The sequence below is a fragment of the Kogia breviceps genome, chromosome 1, assembly GCF_026419965.1.
Source record: "Kogia breviceps isolate mKogBre1 chromosome 1, mKogBre1 haplotype 1, whole genome shotgun sequence".
Lineage (NCBI taxonomy): Eukaryota > Metazoa > Chordata > Mammalia > Artiodactyla > Physeteridae > Kogia > Kogia breviceps.
The window spans coordinates 400079-420604 of record NC_081310.1 but is presented as its reverse complement, the minus strand read 5'-3'; the positions used below and the strand labels follow the sequence as shown (position 1 = coordinate 420604).

Here is a 20526-nt window from a genome sequence, read left to right as displayed (position 1 = left end):
CACTTACAGAGCGCGCTTGTCCTCAGCCACAAGCTGTCCCTGTGAGGTAGACGTTCCATTTCTCAAGTGCAGTTGGCAGTCAAAGTTACAGGGTTATATTTGAGGTGATCGTAACTCCTGGTTTACCCAAGATTGTTGCAGTGACACCTTTTATCTCTGGGTAGTTAGGAACCATTCCTTTGCGCTCTCAGAAATGTCCCAGTTGGGATGATAAACTCTATGGTCACCATGATTACAGGAGAAAGAAGCCTTCTTGCTCGAACTTTGAATGGCCAGGCTGCATAAACTAACTGAGGTTCTGTTGTTTATTTCATTTGTTCAATCGGCTATTTTTTGAGTGCTTATTACATGCTAGGGCCTGTTCTAAGCACGTAACATACGTTCTCATTTAATCCTCACAGCCCTCTCTGAGGAAGATATTATTAGCCCCGTTTAATACATGAGGAAGCAGAGATCAAAACTCAAGTCACTTACTTCAGGTCACATAGCTCATTCAAGCTGGAATTGGAGCCAAGTTCCAACAGACTCCCAAGCTGACTATATTTTATTGCTTCTGTCTCTATAATTTATAAACAAAAATTTGTACCATCTCTGTATGTGGTAAGAATTTCTTTATCTCTGAATGTTCAACAAACCACATTAAGGTCTCTTGTCGAGCTCTGTCTGTCCTAACTGTAAAGGAAAACAAGTTCAAAAGGGAAAGTGGGGATTTTTCTTTTAATTTTTATTTATTTGGGGGTGGGGATGTGGCACGCGGGATCTTAGTTCCCCAACTAGGGATCAAACCTGTGCCCGCTGCAGTAGAAGCACGTGGTCTTAGCCGCTGGACCGCCAGGGAAGTCTCAGAAAGTGGGAATTTTTCAGAAGTGTCAATAAGCCTAGTTACGGCAGGTTGGTAGAAAGCTCATCAGATCTGGTCTGTTTTCAGATAACTACTGCATTGTTTCTTCATATTCCTGGGCTTTCTCTTTCCTTATGTGAACCTTACCTTTCCGTGCGCCATCTTGAAAAGGCCGTCATCCTTCCTGTTTGCGTTGCAAAGTCCAAGGAATGTTTATTACCTAGGTTGGTGCCCCCTAGTGCCCTTTGATCAGTTTAGGGAGAACTTTCCTGGACTGCTCTCAGCCCGTAGCATCTTCAGAGTAGAGGCGTCTACAACTCTTTCCTATCTGGCTAATTAACTACTCATAAGCCTCTTGATACAGAAAAGCCCATTTTTAGTAAGCGTGCTGTCCTTACCCTTTGGTTAGACTTGACCTCTGACATCTCATCATGTGGATTGTTCCAGCCTGTGTATCGTCGCCTGAGGTGTCCGGCTCAGCCAGACAAACCCGCAACACCAGTGTCGCCTCCTGCCCCGAGACCCTCCCTTTACACCAGTTCCTACCTGCTGCGGACGGGTGGGTCTTCAGTCCCTGGTTCAGAGAGTTCAGAGCCCCCCGCCGGCCCTGCAGGGGCAGAGGAGATGGACAAAAACGGTAGGTCGGGCTTCAGAAACCGCACCCTCCGCCAGCGCACGTGCCCCAGGTTCTTGAGGTCCGTGCTTTGTTTTCTCTCTGACCAGAGGGCGAAGAAGCCGATTCGGGTGGTCAGTCCTCTAACAGGCTGTCCCTTCGCGAGGGGAGGCGTCCCAAGGAGCGACGAAGAGGCACAGGCATCAACTTCTGGACAAAGGACGTAAGTGGGCTGTCGTGCTGGGGCATCTCGCGTTACCCTGCGCCGCCCACCGTCCCGTGTGTCGGGGGCTCGAGAGAAAGAGCTCCACACGGTGCCGTGAACTGTGCAGATTGTCAGGAGGCACCACTGAGGAAAAGAGCAGCAGAAGAAAGACCTCACTAGCGTGGGGCTCCTCTGGAATTTTCTGGCCGGGACGCCAGGGCCTGGGACGGTGCCGAGCACACGGCAGGCAGGCAGCAAGTACGGGTGAATTTACAGCAGCCGCGCAAACACACAGAACACGTGCGTAAGCCGCTCAGACTCAGCGGCCCCCCGGCGGCCCCCGAGAGCCCCGTGGTGAGCCAGCGATGCCCCGGCATCGTGTGTGCGCGGGTGCTCACCAGCTGTTTCAGGGGCGCTGCCAGAGTCTCGAGAATTTCAGAATTGCACCTGACTCAGGTTTACTCTTTTGGAGAAAAAGAGGAGCAAGTGCTATGAAGCAGCTTGACTTCTGCTTTTAGCTGAAGCCGGGGGCTCCCGTGCCTCCTGATGACGAGCGCACGCGCAGTTCGTTCCTGCCCCTCTGGCCTGCACCCTGCTCCCTCAGCCTCGTCACTGGCGCTTAACAGTCAGGTGGCCACGGTCGGGTCCCTGGTCACTGGTGACTCATTTGGAATTAGATGGACCATTCAGTGAGACAAGAAATGAGACAGGGATGGTCGCCTGTTAGAAACTACTGGACGCAAGTGTTTGATTATTATAGGACAAAACGGGCTGACGGCTACTGACAGAGCCCAAGTGAGCTCCGTCTGTCTTAAAGAGTCTCCTTTTCCCGCCAGGTTCATTTCACCCTTTGACGGCAGGTGGTGCTCCTGAGGTGCTGCTAAAAGCAGCAGTGACGGTGCCCTTGGCCGTCAGCCCTCACTGCCCAGGTGCTTAATCGATGGGGCTGACCTTGTTGCCTCCAGGGATGCCTGTGACCGTGATCCTCACGGCTTTTTCCTTTCTCCCTTTCCAGGAGGATGAACCCGATGTCTCGGAAGAGGTGAAAGCGGCGTGGGTAAGCAACCCGCCGGGAGGCTGCCCCCGTAGGGCTCGGCGCCCCCGTAGGGCTCGGCGTCCCCGTAGGGCTCGGCATCCCGGTAGCGCTCCTCCCTGCTCGCCTGCACACAGTTCACGGACGGAAGAGCAGCAGGCTCTGTGCAGACTTGGGTCCAGGGAGAGTTTGGAGGTAGACGCTCCCCTGCGAGGTGGGACGGGTGCTCACGGGTGTACTGTTTTCTTGTCTTTTTCTTTAAATTTATTTATTTTATTTATTTTATTTTTGGCTGCGTTGGGTCTTCGTTGCTGTGCGCGGCCTTTCTCTAGTTGCGGTGGTGAGTGGGGGCTATTCTTCGTTGCCGTGCGCGGGCTTCTCATTGCGGTGGCTTCTCTTGTTGCGTAGCGCGGACTCTAGGTGCACGGGCTTCAGTAGTTGTGGCACGCAGGCTCAGTAGTTGTGGCTCGTGGGCTCTAGAGTGCGGGCTCAGTAGTTGTGGTGCATGGGCTCAGTTGCCCCGTGGCGTGTGGGATCTTCCGGGACCGGGGCTCGAACTCGTGTCCCCCGTGTTGGCAGGCCGTCTTAACCACTGCGCCACCAGGGAAGTCCCCCGTTTTCTTAAGTGGTGTAACAATGCCCATGTTCTTAAATGAGTTTCCTGCCTTTTTTGGTGCCTCCTGCCAGGTTCTAACACGGTTACGGGCTCTTTTTGTCTATTGTGCTATTGGATCGTATAAAGTACTTTGAAATCTTGGGAAGAAAAGTGAAGAGTGATACTGTTTCTTATGGATCTACATCCTCTCCACGCTAACAGAGAGGAACACAAGAGTGAATAGTGTAAACAGTCCAGAAGTCACATTTGACTTTGAAATAAGGTTTAGCTCCTTGGCTCTTGCATAACCAGATCCCTTAAGGCCTGGCACCCAGCTCTTCTCTGCTGTGGGCACCCCGGGCCAGCTCTCGCGAAGCTCCAGCCTCCTGTAAGCCACTCACATGTGATCGAAAGTTAATGCTTTTCTAGTACCAATAGTACCATTTTTCTTTGGGTTTTTGTTTTGTTTTGTTTCGTTTTTGTTTGTTTGTTTGTTTGGCCGCACTACACAGGTTGCAGATCTCAGTTCCCTGACCGGGGATCGAACCGGGCCATGGCAGTGAAAGTGTCGAGTTGTAACCACTGGACCACCAGGGAAGTCCCTAGTACTGTTTTTCAAGAAGGAAGGGATTTGGTTTTGACTAAATGAATTGAGACCCCATGTACATTTCTATTGGGAATTATGTAAGAAGATGGCCTTTTTTCTACCCTACAGTTATGTGCCAGTATGTTCTCAGAATATGTTTAATAACTCATACTGAAAATGAACAACTAATTTGCTTTTAGTAGAGGAAGTAGAAATGCTATGTTATGTCATTGACCTGCCTATATTTTGGTCGAGATCCTAAACAGTCAGCAGGGGCCTCCAGAAAGCAGTGGCCGTGGTGAGAGCTGCCCGCGTGCAGCTGCAACCGGGGCTGCCTCACGGGGAGGAGCGGGCGTCGGGTGCAGGTGCCGCGTGCAGGCTTCCCGGGGCAGGGCGGCTGTGCACACGACAGTGACTTCATTCCGCAGGGGCTCGGGGAGGCTTCAGGGGACGAAGCGTGAACGCAGGAGAGCTTCTGTGGGGAACTATATTAGGAAGCTCCTAACGAGAGATCCCGGGTGCTGACTACAGAGCACTGAAGTGGCCCGTCACCCGTAGAGGGTCGTAGAGGCCGGTGAACTCCACGGAGGGAGTTACACAGGGGAGCTTGGTGCTGGCCAGCGTCTCTGCCAGTGGAAATCTTTGCCTGCACGTCCCAAAGCTACGTGGTGTGAAAAGTCCTTGCCTGGTGCCCCAGGCAAGGGCCACGAAGATGCCTCTGATGCCACGCTTCCCAGAGAAGTTCCCAGAATGAGCACTGGCTTAAAATTACAGAAGAGAGTCTCTGATCGGTGAGGTTTGACGTAGAGTCATCTGTCGGAGACTGAAAAGTGGCCCACTCGCCCCACCGCTCGGGGCGTCTGCCAGCGCCACCGCGTGTCCAGCAGACGCCAGTGTGAGTCTTCGGAGAGGAATGGAGGGCCAGTCCTCCCTCGAGGGCGGCTGAGCGGCGCAGGCGCGCCGGCACGCCCAGCACAGCACGCCCGGCGCGCCTCCTGCCCGCGGCGGTGCCCGGGGCGGCGGCGGCCTGACCCCGGCCTGCGGTAGCGCGTCCGTGACTGCTTCTCCCCCGAGCGCTCGTCCGGCCCTGGCGGGCCTGGTGCCGACCCGTACGGGCCCCCAGGACAGCAGGCCCGTCCCCGTACGTCGTGGAGATCTGCCCCCAAGACGGTCAGGGCCGCGTCACGGCCGCTCTCCCATTCCAGGAATCTACTGTTTTTGAAGTTAACTCTTCCCAAGACTCTGACACCCGTTATTTCAAAGTGGGATACGTTTACCATCAGTGAAGTGCACAGAGCGAAAGTGTACTGTTGGATGCGTTTTGACAGTTGTAATCAGTGGTGTAACCGCCACTCGGGGCAAGATGGGGACCGTTTCCGTCCCCTTGAAAAGCTCCCTCGCCCGCACCCCGTCCTGAGCGGCAGCCACTCTTCTGATTTTTGCTGCCACCGCGGCGTCGCGTTGCCTGTCCGTGGGCTTCACGTACTTGGAGCCATTCGGTGATAATACTTCGCTTTAAGGGTGGAAAGGAGACTCCATCTCCAGTCGGAGTTGGAACTAAAACGATTCCAGATGTGTACAGATGCTCTCCTCTTCTCGAAGATTCTTCAACCTCTCACCAGTATATCAGTAACAAGAGCATGGCTAAGAAAGCCTTTCTGTTGTTTAACCTTAATCTCTGTAGACATCTTGGAAATTTATTTCTTTCTGTGGACCTAAGCTAGAAAAATGTAACCGACATGTGTAAACAGGTAAGGTTGACGGCCAGGAACGGCCCTGACGTTTGTCACGCCGTCTGGGAGGGAGGAAGGCTCGTCACGCGTTTCTGTGGTGGTGACCCAAGGGACGCTGAGAAGGCTGGGGGCTTGGTCGGGGCCCCGCACAGTGCGCAATTTCAGTCCGCACCATCGCCCCCGGAAAACCGGCAGTGAGCACAGGGCTTCGTGTCTTAGCGCCCTCAGCCGGGGACGCGCGCTCAGGGCGGGTGTGCGGGGCTGTCCGCGTTAGACGGGGGGCCGCCTCCGGGAGCCCTGGTGTAGCCTGTGTCTCGCCAAGTGAAAAAGAAACCGCGTCTGGCTCTAACGTGAGGAGGGAGGTTACTGCAGTCGGAGGCGCTGCCCCCCTTCACTGGGCGCGGGGAGCGGGCTCTGGAGCCGTCCCGGGCACGCTGCCGCCGCCGCCGATGGCCCTTGGGCTCTTTTCATCCTGTTGTTACCTGCGTCTGTGGCCTGCCTTCATTTTGCTTAACACTGAGTTTTCTCTGTGCGTTCTTGTCCTCTGAAGCAGACTGTTTCCCAGGCCAATTCTGATGCATAATTGGATTTATCACTAGGGGGCACAGGTCGTCAAAAGAAAAGATGGTGAACAAGCAGAATGGTGTCCAAGGAAGCTGAACAGGATACAGATTGCTTTTGTTTTAAAGGAGTTGTTGAACAGTCCAGTTCAGTGTCGTGAAGTTACCCGCCTCCCACATTTGGGCATCTTAGAATTGGGAAGGAATTTAGAGAAAACTTGGGTTAGGAACCTCGTTTTACAGTTAAGAGAACTGAGGCCCAGGGCAGTTAGGAAGTGCTTGGGGACGTGAAAGCTCTAGGTGGGCGCCCTACGCCCCGTGTCGGGGAGCCTTTGTGGGACTGCGGTGGGGCCGACCTCCCGTCGCCCTCCATTCCCCACCCTTTTTTTTAAGGGATGCAGGTGAGCGGTCAGATGAAGAGGCCCATCAGGTGGGGTGTGGGTGTGGCCCCGGGCCAGGGGCTTGGTCCCCAGGGGGTGGTTGTACCGCCCGCCCGCCGTGTGCACATCACACCAGCCCGAGTTCTCCAGACCTCATAGTGGAGGGATTTTTATGGAGGCGTCAACATGGGCACATAATTCATTATTAACTCAATCTCCACCCCTTTACCTCCCCCCCAGAAGGTGGAGGGTGCGTCTAAAAGTTCCAAGGTTTTTTTTTATTAAAGTATAGTTAACATACAGTATTCTGTAAGTTACAGGTGTGCAGTATAGTGATTCACAAGTTTTGAAGGTTATACCCCATTTATAGTTATTATAGAATATTGGCTATATTCCCCACGTTATGCAACGTGTCCTTGTCGCTTATTTTTTACCCAGTAGATTGTACCTCTTACTCCCCCCTGCCCCCATTCTTCATTTGTCTTTTACGGAGCAGGTCACATGCTTGAATTGAGTTGCTAGTGGCACCTCGCCAACTTGGGGTAAAGGAAGGTCTCCTTGAAGGGCGTGTCAAAAGCCTCCTGAGGGTTTCAGGTTCAGTGGTAGAGGGCCAGCCCTCTCCTGCCAGGTGGGAGGGTGCTTATGTAGGGAGGGTACATAAGTAGGTGGGTACTTATATCTGTCCGTCCTTCAAATAGGAAAATGCTTTTCCCTCTAGAATTGCTTTTAGGCAAATCCGGTGGCATCAGTCTGAACAAAATCACGACACTTTACTTTCAAAGTCAGCAGTGTAGCGTCCAGTCCAGAGTGGAGCCTGTGGTCTGGTGGCTAAGCCTCCCGCAAGAGGCCTTGGTTATAGGAGACTCTGTTTAGCAAGCGCTGACCAGTAGGTGTTCAGATACCGGCTGTAGATAACCGGTAGCAGCTAGTCGGGAGAGACCTTGGTCAATTGTGCAGAAGATATAAGCGATTAAACGTAAGACTTTCAAACTAAATCACAGAGGCTCAAAGTGAAATTTGCCAGCAAAGCTTGGTTTTAAACTAAGCTTTAACAGAAAATAAAACTTGCTTTGGGAGCCATTTGGCCCCAGAAATATCTCTAATACCAAAAGCCACTAAATGCATTTCCCATTTTGTCCTGCCTTCTCTTTTATAAGCTGCTCGTGTATTCACTGAACAAGTACTTCCAGGCGCCTGTGGGCCGGGGTAGAGCAGTGAACAAAAAGCCCTGCTCTCGTAGCGGCTCCGTTCTGGCGAAGCGGGCGGGCAGTGAGTGAAACGAGCCGGGCGGGCAGCGTGCGGGGGAAGGTGAGCGCCGCGCCGAGTGGCTCCGGGACTCGGGAGCGGGGAGTGCAGGCGGGGGCGCTGAGCACCCAGGCAGGGGTCGGTGTCGGCCTTGCCACAAAGGCAGCGCTGGAGCCCCGCGTGAAGCGAGTGAGTGGGGAGCCCCGCGGACGTGTGCAGGCGGACGGAGCCGAGCTCGGGGGGCCGTGAGGCAGGAGGACGGCCAGGACCTGTGAGGAGAGGCCGTGGGCGGGAGAGCCCGCGGCAGAGCCAGGCGGTCGGTGCCAGGGCGTGCGAGCCCGCGTAGAGCTCTGCGCAGCAGAGGGGCGGGAGTCACTCTCGGGGGGGACTGCACCTGCTGTTTGGAGAGGACCCTCTGTGTCACCCTAACCCAGGGGGGCTGACGAGGGGTCTGAGCCCGGTGATCGCGGGTGGTGAAGAGGCTGAGAAGTGTTCTTATGCACGGCGTATTTCAAGGTTAGAGTCAGCAAGACTTCTGTTGCTTTGCGTGTGCAGCAAGAAAAACAGGGGGGTCAAGGTTGACACCAAAGCTTTTGGCTCAAGTGCCTGAGAGGGTAGAGTTTTCACAAACTGAGATGGAGAGGACTCTGGAAGGGCAGGCCTTTGGGTTTGGCTCTAGAAGCCCTGGATTTGATGTGTCTGACCGCCGTCCACAGGGAAATGTCAGGGGCGGAGTTGGAGGTACAGACCGGACGCAGACATGCAGGTTGTGTCGGGAGCCATGACACGGGAGCAGCTCACCAAGAGCGCACGTGCGGACAAAGCCGACGCCCAGGAGACGGGCAGGCCAGAGCACTTGGCTCTGAGCATGTGATGCGGTTCCCCTTTTCCAAACAAAGCCGCCCACTCACACAGGACAGCGGGTGGTTATTATCTCACCGGCTTTTCTCAGCTGCTGCAGGGCTGTTCCCCATGAAAGCCGCCTGGCCTGCGTATGGAAGAGCCGCGTAGCCGTGGAGGAGAGCCTGTTCCTGGAGCTCCCCTGGCAGCTTCTGAAACAGACATTACTGCCTCTCTGCAGCCTCGTCTGGACGCCTCTGAAGGCCAGGAACGTCGTAAGACTTTGTGTTACCTGAGAGCGATTCTGCCGATTAACCGTATCTGCAAATGGTCTTTTCAGCTGACTCAGCTTTTGGTTCCCTTTGCCTTTACCTGACTTTCCTCAGTTTTATTACATCTTTGAATAACTAGCACTCCATTTCACTTAAGGAGAGGCTTTCTTTGAAAAACTTCTTTCTAGGTGCTCTTCTATATCAAACTCTGATTTATCCCTGTGATGGCTAGAATGACAGTCGTAGACTTGGAATTTTAGAACCGAGAGCTTTCAACTTCTGCCCTGCCCGGCCCTGCCCTGCCCTGCCCTCCCCTCCCTTCCCTTCCCTTCCTTCCCTCCCCTTCCTTCCCTCCCTCCCTCCCTCCCTTCCTTTCCCACATCGAGTACCTTGCAGGATCTCAGTTCCCCAACCAGGGATTGAACCCAAGCCATGGCAGTGAGCGCACCAAGTCCTAACCACTGGGCCGCCAGGGAACTCCCATAACTTCTCATTTTAGAGATCACAGCCGAGGAGGCCCAGAGAGAGGGAGCACAGCTGTGTCCATGGCTTTGCAGCGCGTTCTCCTGAGTCTATCTGTCGCGAAGGTTGGGTGATGTACTGTCACAACAGGCTAGGAGTGCAGACTCGGGAGCTGGGCTCCCGGGGCAACCCCACTTTGACCGCTGAACTGCTTTGGACGAGATGCTTCAGTTTCCTCATCTGTACAGTGGGGATAATCATAGTGTCTACCTCTTAGAGTTGTAAAATGAAAGTGAGTTAATGCATTTCAATAGTTAGAGATGAGTAAGATCCACTCAAGTTATTTTACAAATCTGTAGGTTCCTAAATCTGGAAGAGAGAAGGGCTTTTGGAACACACTCTCACCTACCTTAGACTCATGCGGTTTTGAAGTTAAGTTGCTAATTTATCCGTGAAGAACGGATTCTTTGAGGAGTCAGAGAAGTAGCTCGGGCTCCAGTGCGTGCTTGCACTCTGAAATGAACCTGATGAGCTTTGAGAGGTAAATCTTAAAAGGAATTGCCGAGGTAGGGGCAGAGATGAGTAGGGAAGGAAGGGCCGAGAGCTCAGCGCTCCCTGTTTTGCTTGGAGCCCTTTGAAGACCCATGAGAGCAAGGCCCGCGCGCTTCTGTGTCCTCGAGCACCTGCCGTTTCTGCTCTGCTGCTCCGGCTGCCACAGGTCTTTACCACTTCCCCCCACGCTCTTGCTTCGAGTAAATAATAGCCCTTTTTCCTATTTGCTCTAATTTTTCACAGTTTTGCTTCTGGCTCTTTGCTGGATGTCTCCCCTCTGTCAAGCAGGATTTTGAATCTTGTTACTTAATCTTGTGAAGGCGCTTTATCTGCTGGAGGGTGTCCAGCGGTTTTCTGTCCGCTTTCCACCACTGGGCAGTGTCTTTGCCATTCTCCTTTTAGGTAAAAGCCTAGGACTGTTTTGCTTTCCCTTCTCTCTGGGGCCTGATTGCCTAATATGGTAAAGTATGTCCCAGACAAGCCTGTGCTGTTGAGACAGAACAACAGTCTAAGTTTAAAGACACGGTAGGTAAGCTCTCGGGTGGAGTTGCTTATTTCTGTAGTAAAGTAGTATTTTTCCACAGTGTACCGTAAAGCCACCATAATCTTTTTTTTTTTAAGCAAGCCACTCTTCCTTTTAATCGAGTGAAAAGATAGTAAAATATAGATTTTCCTCCCTCAGCTTCTTTATCTTCAGCCAGATAAGAAGAAGAGGAAAGGGTGGTTAGCTTGTCCCTAGAATGAGAGCTTGAGAAGCCCGAGAAATTTTGATGATAATGCTCATAGGAGTAGATTTGATGAGCAGAGCCGTCACGAACAGCCCCCAGGGGTCGGCAGACTCTCCGCAGGCCGTCGGGGTCCCGGCAGTGACAGCGGGGGCCGGGGGTGCGGGTGGAGAGACTGGGAAGCGCCTTCTGTCCAGGCTGCATGAGGGGGCTTCTCCGGCTGTGACTCCACGCTCACTGGACGGCCTCGCCTTTCACTGCACACTTGCTCTTGCTTTGCAACTGTCGTGCTTAAAATACTACAGCTGCTGGGATTTGCTATATATGGGTCGTACTTGTGCCTTTGCTGTAGCCAAGCTGTATAAACCATCTTAAGAGCAAAGTTTCTTTTGGCGTCTTCCTTCCTTTTAAGGACTCTTATTAACTTTGGGCCATGCAGTTGGCAAGCAAAGCTCAGTAATCAAAGTGCACGTGTCTTCCTCTGAGACCCTGGAATTTTGGACCCGCTGTCCCATCTCATCAGTGAATTCTGCTTCAGAATTTAAGATAGAATAAATTGACCTTCAAGGTATCTGTTTGAGCTTTGCTCAGATGTCTTATACTAAGATGTGGAAGGTTTATCAGCTGCTGAGGGCAGGACAGTTAACCTCTTGACCTTTCCTTTTATTCCAGTCTCTTCCTTCTTTCTCTGACTGCCTTCAAGGCATCAGTTTTTGTTAGTGACCTGTGACCTTATGTCTCTTTGTTGGAGGGACACCAGCGAGCTTGGAACTCTGCTGGAACTTGTCTTGTATGATTACAAAGGCAGTGCATTTCATTTTAGAAAATACATGAAGTACAGAAAAGCGTAGAGAGTATTTCTAGAGGAGGCTGTACTTTTAGGGGTCACCGTGATGGGTGATGTTGTGCATGCGTCTCGTGGGCAGGGGCCGGGGAAGCCAGACACCCTTGTGTGTCCTGTCAAATAGACAGTTGTCCCGCAGCTGGGCTTCTCACCGTCTCCCTGGGCAGTCAGAGATACAAGCCCTTCTGAGTTATCTGAGTTCAAAACCCAAGTAGATTTTATGTATGAACTCGCATTTTTTGGCAGAGGGAGGTTCTAAATATTCAACCACCACCGTGCCGGCTGAGGGGTCGCTGCACCTGGGTTTTGCTCACCCCCGACAGCGGTGCCTCTAGCGCGATGACGCCGGGCAGCGCGCCCCTTCGTGACAGCCCTGAGGTGGGTCCCCGCCTCCGGCTGCTCCACGACACCTCCTAGTATCGTCGGCCCCCAGATTTACCCGCTGAGATACGCGTTTCAGTCTAAGTGATCTTCCCTTTGTTTCTTCTTCATGTTTAAGTATTGATTTTTGTGATTTTAGCTGAGTTTTACATCTAAGAATTTCATTTCAGGATAGTCAAGGTCAGGGCAGGGGGTTGGAAGATATATGTTATAAAAGGAGATTCATACCACTGTAAAGAATAAGAAAAAGTTGTCTAAGTCATTCACTCAAAAGAGATTATTGTTTGACATTACGGTGAATTTCCTGCCGGTATTTTTCCTAAGAGTTTTTTTTTTTTTTTCCAAGACCAACTAATGACATTCTTGAGAGGAGGATCACTTTCACCCCGAGCGTCCCTGGGACCCCGTCATTACCATGGTGACAGTTTTGCGTGAGGCTGTCTTCAAAGCACTTGGGTTCGGCTCTTTTATGGAAGCCGTCAGTCTGTGCTGGCTTTGATCGTGGACAGCCTCCAGGGCCAATGGCTCCCCTTTCAGTGCAGTCTGGGGGTTACCTTAGTTAAGGAGTCTTCATTTCTTCTGTTGATGGTGTGGCTGGAGAGCTTTAAGCATGGCTTAGGCTTAGCTAATGTCAGCGTTCTAGCCCCATGATTGAGGTGAAAAGCTTAGTGTGGGATTTGCAGCTCTTTCTCGGCAAACGAAGTGTTTACGGATCTGCCCCAGCAGGAATGTTGAGCTCGAGGCACTGACAGATGCTGCGGTGGGAGGGCCGGAGGGTTTGGGTGGTGCGGTGACTGGTCACCGTTTACCAGCCTTCATTTTCTCCAGCTCCGTGTTCAGTCAGGCCGGCTCAAGAGTCAGAGAGCAGGCATTTAGGGACACGACTTTCTTTCCTGAAAAACCATAATACTCTGTCCAGACGTCATCCTGTAAGGTACACAACTGTTCCCACAGGTGTGCCTTAGCACATGCTTCCTGTGCTTTGACATTGTTTGTCTGCTTACAACCTGAACTCTTAACACTGAATTATGCCAATGTTATTGGCTACTGAGAAGAAAGAAGGGACTTTTTAAAAGCCCTTTAGCGAATTAATAGCTCAAACGAAAATACTTCGTATGGTCTTGGAGCTTATAGCTCCGGTTATATTCCTGAAATATTTTACAGGTTATAGAAGCATTTTGAGAGGAAGATGACGTGTTTGGATACTGTTTAACCAAGTGGGACAGTTCGTGCGTCACGATGGGGCTTTGCTGGGCGCCGAGGGACTTTCAGAGGTGCCTCACCGGGGTGGCGGCCACGGGGCTGCCATCACCGAGTGCCCGGCTGCTGTGGAGGCTCCGCGTTCTGTGCCCGCGGCGGCGGGCGGGCGTTCGGGCCTGTTCTTCAGCAGCGGGCACGGAGGGGTGGCCGGCCTAGCCCTGGCCTCGGCACCTGACACTCTGGGTCCGGGCTCAGCAGACGTTTCGCGTTTCCCGCTTTGCCGGCCGCATGGTCTGTCGCGGCCGCTCGGCCCTGCTGTCCCAGTTGGGGAGCAGCCGTGGACAGTGTGTCCTGTAAAACTTTACGCACAAGCAGGCGGGGGGGCTGGGCTCGGCCTCCGGGCCAGGCCCCGGCTTGGCGGCCTCTGCTCTGGGCCCCCGGCTCAGCAGGAGCTGCTGACGTCGGCGCGGCTCCAAGCGCCCGCCCTCCCCGCTCCAAGCGCTCCTTGGTAATGCCGCCTCATGCTGACCCTGGAGCACCGCTGGCAGCTCGTGGGCAGGGGAGTCACCTGTTGTTGGGAGGCGTCTGTGTTGTCTGTCCTCAGCCGGAAAGGCGCTGGTGGATTTTGGTCCCGCTGCGGGAAACGTGGCAAAGCTTCCTGAAGGAGGAGCCCGGGAGGGAGCGGGTCTTCTGTGTCGTCCACGTGGAGTTTCTCTGCTCCGTTGCAGTTCTTTACCTTCTGAGGAGAAAGGCTGAGATGGTGGGTTCCTGGTCTGGCCCTCATCGGCTTTTCCCATCTGAGCCGTCCCTTCCTACCTCCCAGGGACCTAACGGCACGGCTGGGGCGGGACACAGGCGGTCGCTTGCCACGGGAGCAGCTCAGCTCTTTGTAGGCTCTGAGCACAGCCGAGCCGGCGCCTGTCCGAAGGTGGGGGGCTGCTGTCACTCACTCTAACGGCTGGTTATCATTTGAATTCCTCAGGAGTGGATTCTGGAATTTATTGTCCTTTTGCCTTGTTAACATTCGGTCTGCAGAATATATGCAGGCAGAATTGCGGGCGGGGGGCGGACTTGCAGAGGGGGTGACATAAATCTTCAGAGCTTTGACCCTGCTTTTACTTGAAATGATATTTAAAAGGAGTGGATTTTTAGAAAGAAGCTAATAAAATTTTGATCCTTCAACAATTTTAGGGAAAAAAGTGATGAAAGCTGACAGTAATCTGTCACAGTAAAGACTCCTATCAGATGTGGGAACTGATGATAGGTTAGCACAGTTAATTTTGTGCCAAGTAAGCAAACCCAGACCCCCTCTTGAGGATGCGGGTCTACCTAACGTGCGCCTGTTGTCCGAGAAGTCTCCAGGGCCGCCGGGGGCCTTTGGTGCTCAGGAATAACACAGTGAAATACCGTTTGGGCAACTTCCAGATCAGTTCCGGGGTGCTCGACTCGGAGCTCCGGGCAGGCTCGGGTGCTGACGCCCAGCCCGCTGAGTGGTTCTCGGTGATGACGGGTGGAGGCAACAGGTCGAGCTTCTGCCGTCGTCCTCCTCAAACTGGTCAGTAAGAATCGCTGCGGTCATTTGTTTAGGACACGGATTTTTGAGCCTCTCCCCACGCAATTACGAATCGGTGGAGGGTGGAAGCCTGGGAGCCTGCGGCATGCAAGTCTCCGGGGGGATCCCGACGGGCAGGTTTCACAGACACTGTTCTCCAGGCACGCGAACGTTTAGGGGTTGCTAGCGTCCCAGCGAGGCCGTCATAAAGCCTAGGACTCCCTGGGGCACAGCTCGGGGCCGGCCTCCAGCCCTTCCCTCCCTGCAGACACTGCGCACACTGCTTGGGTGCCCGCCCCGTGTCGGGCAGCGCGCCTGGGGGTGCGGGGGTGTGACGGCCGGCGTGCTCGCCTCCCGAGGGGCAGGAGCCCGTCCTGCGAGACGCCCCCGTCGAGACACCTAGGAATCTGGTGGTTGTGGAAGACGCGCGACGGATCTGGAGCCGCCGCCTTAGGACGGGGGTTCGGTGCCCGAGGACCGGGTGAGACCGCTCAGGACAAGGGCACGGTCAGCACAAAAGGTCCCGAGGCTACGTTCCGGGTGATTCCAGGGCCGGCCCCGGACAAGACCCAGAGTGTTTCTCCGACTGTAGTGGAAGGACAGGCACAGATAAGTTGGTGGATCTCATGGTGGGAGAGCGGAGGGGCTCCGGTCTGCCTTTTTGTCGCACACACAACTTTATATGCGCAGGGCGATCCGAGCCTGTTAGACGCCAGAGGAAAGGTAACGAGCTAGGTGTCTAGCGCTCCGCGTGGGCTGAACGGGAGAAGTCGGGGAAGGGTGAGAGGTCGGCGGGACCCACCGTCTTCCTGGCTGTGGAGCGGGAGCGTGACGGGAGTGTGGGGTGGCTGGGGAGGTGCAGGGCCGGTGGGGACGGGGCTGGCTTTGGGGCCGGACGCCTACGTTCAGAGCCGCTTCCACCTCTTATCAGCCGTACGGCCTGGGCTCCGAACTCTGACAGTGCTTTCATCTGCAAAGTGAGGGTGCTGGTCCTGTCTGGCGGGCTTAACGTAAGGAACAGCAGTACAAGTGTTCTTTACTTTAGATAGTGCCTGGCTTTGGTAAGCTTTTAATAAACCAAAGCTACTAGTGTAATGGTCCTACACGCGTCCCTTCTCCCCGCACCGTTGAGCTTTTTTATTCCCGTTCCTTGGAATGCTCTTCTTCTTGCTCTACTGCCCCTTCCTCCTCCTCCTCCTCCCTTTTTAATGCACATTGATGTTTTAGGTTAAGCTCCACCTCCTCCGAGAAGCCTTCCTTTGATTCCTTCGCCGACCGGACTAGGTTCTTCTCAGTGTCTTGAATTTACCTTTAATACGTGGTGGTCATCATCATTAGATTGTATTTGCCAATTAAATTAAAATCCTTAAAGGCGTGGTCTGTTTCGTCTTCGTTATTTTACCCTCAGATCTAGCGTTTAGGTATGTTTTCTCTGAAAGCTTGTAGAACGGCTCAGCTGGTGTCGCTCACGTTTCCGGTTTGGTGCCTGTGTGCGTCGCGTGCCGGAGGGAGGCTGGCAGCTCAGGGGGAAGAGCGTGTTCGGGGTGCAGGTGCCGGTTTTGCTTTGGGTCGTGCCGAGCCGGAAGGGGGAAGCGTGCCACACGCGACTGGACGTGTGGGCTGAGCGTGGGGAAGCGCGGGCGCCCGTCGCGTGGGCCGTCTCTTCAGACGCGCTGCGCCTGTGGAGCCGCCTGTGAGTGCTGAGTGGCCGCGGCCAGCGCGGTGAGCGTGGTGGCTGCGGCCGTGGCGCTGCAGCAGCTGCGCCGGTGGCAGGGGCGGGTCAGGAGACGGGGCCGCCGCGCGGAACGGCTGCCGCACGGGAAGTGGGAGCTCCGCCGCCAGAAGAAGGGAAGGGGAGCAAGTGCCCCCTCGCCTGCCTGGGCCGCGTCGCAGGACTCCGCCCCCCGCAGAGGGCGTGCCCTCGGGGGCCCCGGGCTTGGCGATTGGCAGGCGGGGCGGCCCGGGAGGGCGGTTCGGGGGCGGAGACAGGCCCTGGAGCAGCGGCATCTACTCCGTGACGGACTGCGCGCGGGGGCTGTGAGGAGTTTTCTGGGGCTCATAGTGTCCGGTTCGTAGCCATTTGCTCTGTGGGCAAAGCTCCAAGATAGTTTGCTGATTAAAAGAATCTTTCACATGCACCCCAGTGTTCGTAGCGGCACTTTCACAATAGCCAGGACGTGGACGCAACCTAAATGTCCAACGACAGAGGGATGGCTAGAGAAGGTGTGGTGCGTGTATGTATACAATGGAATATTACGCAGCCGTAAAAAGGCTTGAAATGATGCCATTCGTAGCAACGTGGATGGACCTAGAGACGATCATGCTAAGTGAAGTGAGTCAGACAGAGAAAGGCAAATACCATGTGATGTCACGTATCTGTGGAATCAAAACTATGACACAAATGAACTCATCTACGAAACAGAAACAGACTCAGGGACACAGAGAACAGACTTGTGGTTGCCAAGGGGGAGGGGTTGGGAGTTTGGGCTCAGCGGATGCAAACTATTATATAAAATATGGATAAGCAACAAGGTCCTGCTTTATAGCACAGGGATGTATATTCAAGATCCTGTGATAAACCATAATGGAAAAGAACGAAAAAGAATATATGTGTAACTGAATCACTTTATTGTACACCTGAAACACAACATTGTGAATCAATTCTACTTCAATTAAAAAAAAAAATCTTCCTAAAGGCTGGACGAGTTCAAATAGATCTCATCTTCCTGTCATTTGGCCGATTGCGGTGACGGCCTGATTTTACGCTGCACCCTGACCGCCCCCCCAGCCCCCCGACACGCCTTACTCGGCATTTCTGCTCGCTCCTGGCCGCCCGCTGCCGCGAGGCTGTCCCGAGCAGGTGAAAAGCAGAGGGTCTCTGCCTCAGAGGAGCTCTTTCCACAGTTGACGCCAGCTGTTAGGCGGGGGGCGGTTACGGATCCGTCGGTCGGCAGGGGGTGACGGTCTGGCCCCGCCAGGCTCGCAGCTTGTCTTGCCTGGCGTGCCCCTGCCTTCCCGTGTTCAGCGTACTCGTTTACAGGACGCTCTCAGAGAGAAAGCCTCGTCCAGGACCGAGCGAGTTCTGCTTACGCCGCACCGCGAAGCCGGTATAGAGCGCAGCCGTGCAGAGCAGCCCTGGGAGGTCCTGGTTCATCTAAGAGGGTTTCCTCAAAGCAGAAAGCTTGCTCCCAGCGCCCGCTTCTCCCCGGCCTCAGGCGCGTCATCTCGCCAGCAGGGCGCCACAGGTAAAGCCTGCGGGAGGGTCAGGAGCCGGGCTCTGACTGCAGCCTCCCTGCCTCCGGTCCGCGACGGCGGCGCGTTGCTCCGCGGAGCTGCTCTGCGGCGCCTTCCGCAGCCCTTTAAGGAGCGCGTCTGCTGCCCTTGACTTCCCGGCCGCACCCTGCAGCTGACCTTAAAGGGGTACGTTTGATCTGGGTAGTAATGAGGATTGGAAAACGATTTCAACATAGACTGGTTAACAGAGATAAGGAGGAGTATGTAACCTCACTAGTATTCAAAACTACAAATGAGCGTCATGAGGTAGGATTTTCTTTTTCACCGACCAAAATAGGAAAAGATGTTGAAAAGATAATGGCCAGTTTAGGTGGGAGGAGAGTGAGATGGGTCTCCTCGTATTTCATGTTGGGAATGCAAATCAATACTTCCTTTTTGGAAAGCAAACTGCCAACCTATCAAAGGCCCTGGGTTGATCCAGAATTTTCATTTTTGGAAGTCTATTTCTAGGAACTAGTCCTGAATATGAAAAAGGAAAAAAAAAAGCTTTATGTACAGAGATTTTAAGCACAGGGTATATTATATATATGTGGCTCTATAAACATTTGTCCATTCAGTAAATACTCAAGTGCCGTTATATGGGAGGTGCGTGTTCGGTGCTGTTGAACAAAATGAGTCCACTTAGTGATTTCTAATAGTGGGAAAAAACGGAAACAACCTAAATGTCCAGTATTCTGGCGGCAGTTAAGCAAACGATGACGCGCCCACACAGTGGGTGCTGTGAACCACAGCTGGCTTCCCATCCCCCGCCGGCCAGCGCTTTAGGGGGCTTCCTCGGAGCAGACTAGAGTGGGAGGCGGCCGTTTGGAAGTGCGTTGCCAAGGCAGCGTCACTCCCTGGATAAATGCCCGTGATGAAGTGTCATCAAACGAGCTGGACCCACAGGCATATCTGTTACGTGAGCACACGTGTGAGGGTCAGAGACCGAGGACGGCCACCATGTCTGGCGGTGGCTGTGTCCCTGTGCTGGGACAGTATGACCGACTCTTCTCTACTCATCTTTGTTTCCTGAATCTTCTTTGATGAGCCCCTGTTGCTTGTGTAATGTTTTTCCCTAAATGCTTTGGCGGCACAAACTTTCAGAAAGTAGAGGCTTGAAAGTGAAGCAAAGTGGAGTGTAGGCTTCTGTCATTAGCTGCATCCCACTCTCTGACTGTCGCCTGTTTCCGCCGCGTGGAGTGTACCGCGAGGGCATCGGGGCTCAGACAGCCTGGGGCCTCTCAGGGCCTGTGTGTTTGGGAGGCCCTCTGGGGTGTTACCTGAACGCTGCCTGGGACTGGGGGGCCGAGGGCCACCCCGTAACGTCAGGATCAGCGTGGTTTCTGGCGCCGTGTGCTGCAATTGAACAGCTCACGTACAGTCACGGTTCTGAGAAGCTGTGAAATGTACCCCTGAGCTTTTGTGCACCTGAACCCAGTTTAACCCACCGCCCCGCTACCCCGCCTCGCCCCTTCTCTCCACGTCTGCTCGTGTGCTCGCGGGCCGTCCCTCCCAGAGCCGGCGCCACGGTGCGCGGGGCCCGCGCGCTCACCTCCCGGGCGCAGCCGCGTCGTGCTGCCTGCTTGCGTTCCTCTCGCACTTGGAGCTGCTCAGCTTGAGGTTTATTTTTGTCGTCTTCTCAGCTCTCAGGGACAGACGTGTCTGGGGCTGGGTGGGGCTGGGGTTCTGTTTTGTCCGGGCTGGCTTGCTGTGCTCCGTTTGAAGCTTAGATTGCGTCTGCACCCGGCACCAGGCACCAGCAGGTGTGCCTTGTGGAGTGTGGTGGCCAGACAGACAGATCCCTGCGTCTGGTGAGGCTCATTCCAGGAGTGCTTGGCCTTCTCCCTTCACCTGGCAACCTGTTGACTCAGCACACTTACACGGCAGCACACGGGGGGTGTCTCAGAGAGCTGTTGCTGGAGGGCACTTTCCGAACTGTTCTAGCCCAGCTCCCTTATTTTATAGATTAAACACCCAGGCCCCCAAGGGGGCATGGCTTCACCTGAGCTGTGCAAGGACTGGGTGTCAGAAGGTGCAGGCCCTGAGCCCCCAGACCCGCTGTCCTCCTTGCCCCCCGGGCGGGGAGAGCGCCCTCTTCTTGTGCCCATTGACTCAAGTATGGGAAATAGGGGTAGAGTTCCTACGCGAGTTTGACAGCAGAGGCTCTGCTGCCCCCAGCTCAGTGCGTTTTTAAAGTCAGCTTCCCTCCGTACCTCACTTTTCAGCATATCCGTTACTTCTTTCAATCCACACAGCTGCCAAACAGCAGGAATATTCCTCCCCTACAGTTGATTTTGAGTTTGAACTTTGGATATATTTGCTAATGTTTACAGACTGGTGAGGTTAGGGGGACTGAACTGCTATTATTTCAAAAGTAAAAAGCCATTAATGACCAGGGTAATTCACAAACAAATGGTAGTCAAACTGGCAATGGTAGATACCAGAAAACAGGATAGTATCTTCAAAGTGCTGTGGAAAAACAATTACGAACCTACAGTCCTATGCAGTTATTTATTTACACAGCAAGTGTAAAATAAAGGCGTTTTCAGATACACAGGGGCTAACTTCTCAACCCGCAAACCCTAACTGATGAAAGAACTAAGGAATGTTTTTCAGCAAAAAGAAAAATAAACG

General features: G+C 53.8%; 1 protein-coding gene across 22 annotated transcripts in view; it reads left to right on the top strand.

Moving 5' to 3' along the window:
• Positions 1 to 20526, top strand: part of PPP1R12B (protein phosphatase 1 regulatory subunit 12B) — a 219842-nt gene that overhangs the window by 126492 nt on the left and 72824 nt on the right. For 20 of the 22 annotated variants that reach the window (XM_067026629.1, XM_067026597.1, XM_067026589.1 and 17 more), the window contains 3 exons: positions 1289 to 1478; positions 1565 to 1677; positions 2675 to 2716. In XM_067026629.1, the coding sequence (XP_066882730.1) occupies positions 1289 to 1478; positions 1565 to 1677; positions 2675 to 2716 (345 nt within the window). Of the gene's footprint in view, positions 1 to 1288; positions 1479 to 1564; positions 1678 to 2674; positions 2717 to 4301; positions 4350 to 8743; positions 8789 to 20526 lie in introns of those variants that run through there. The other 2 variants (XM_067026670.1, XM_067026659.1) reach the window with 2 other exon arrangements.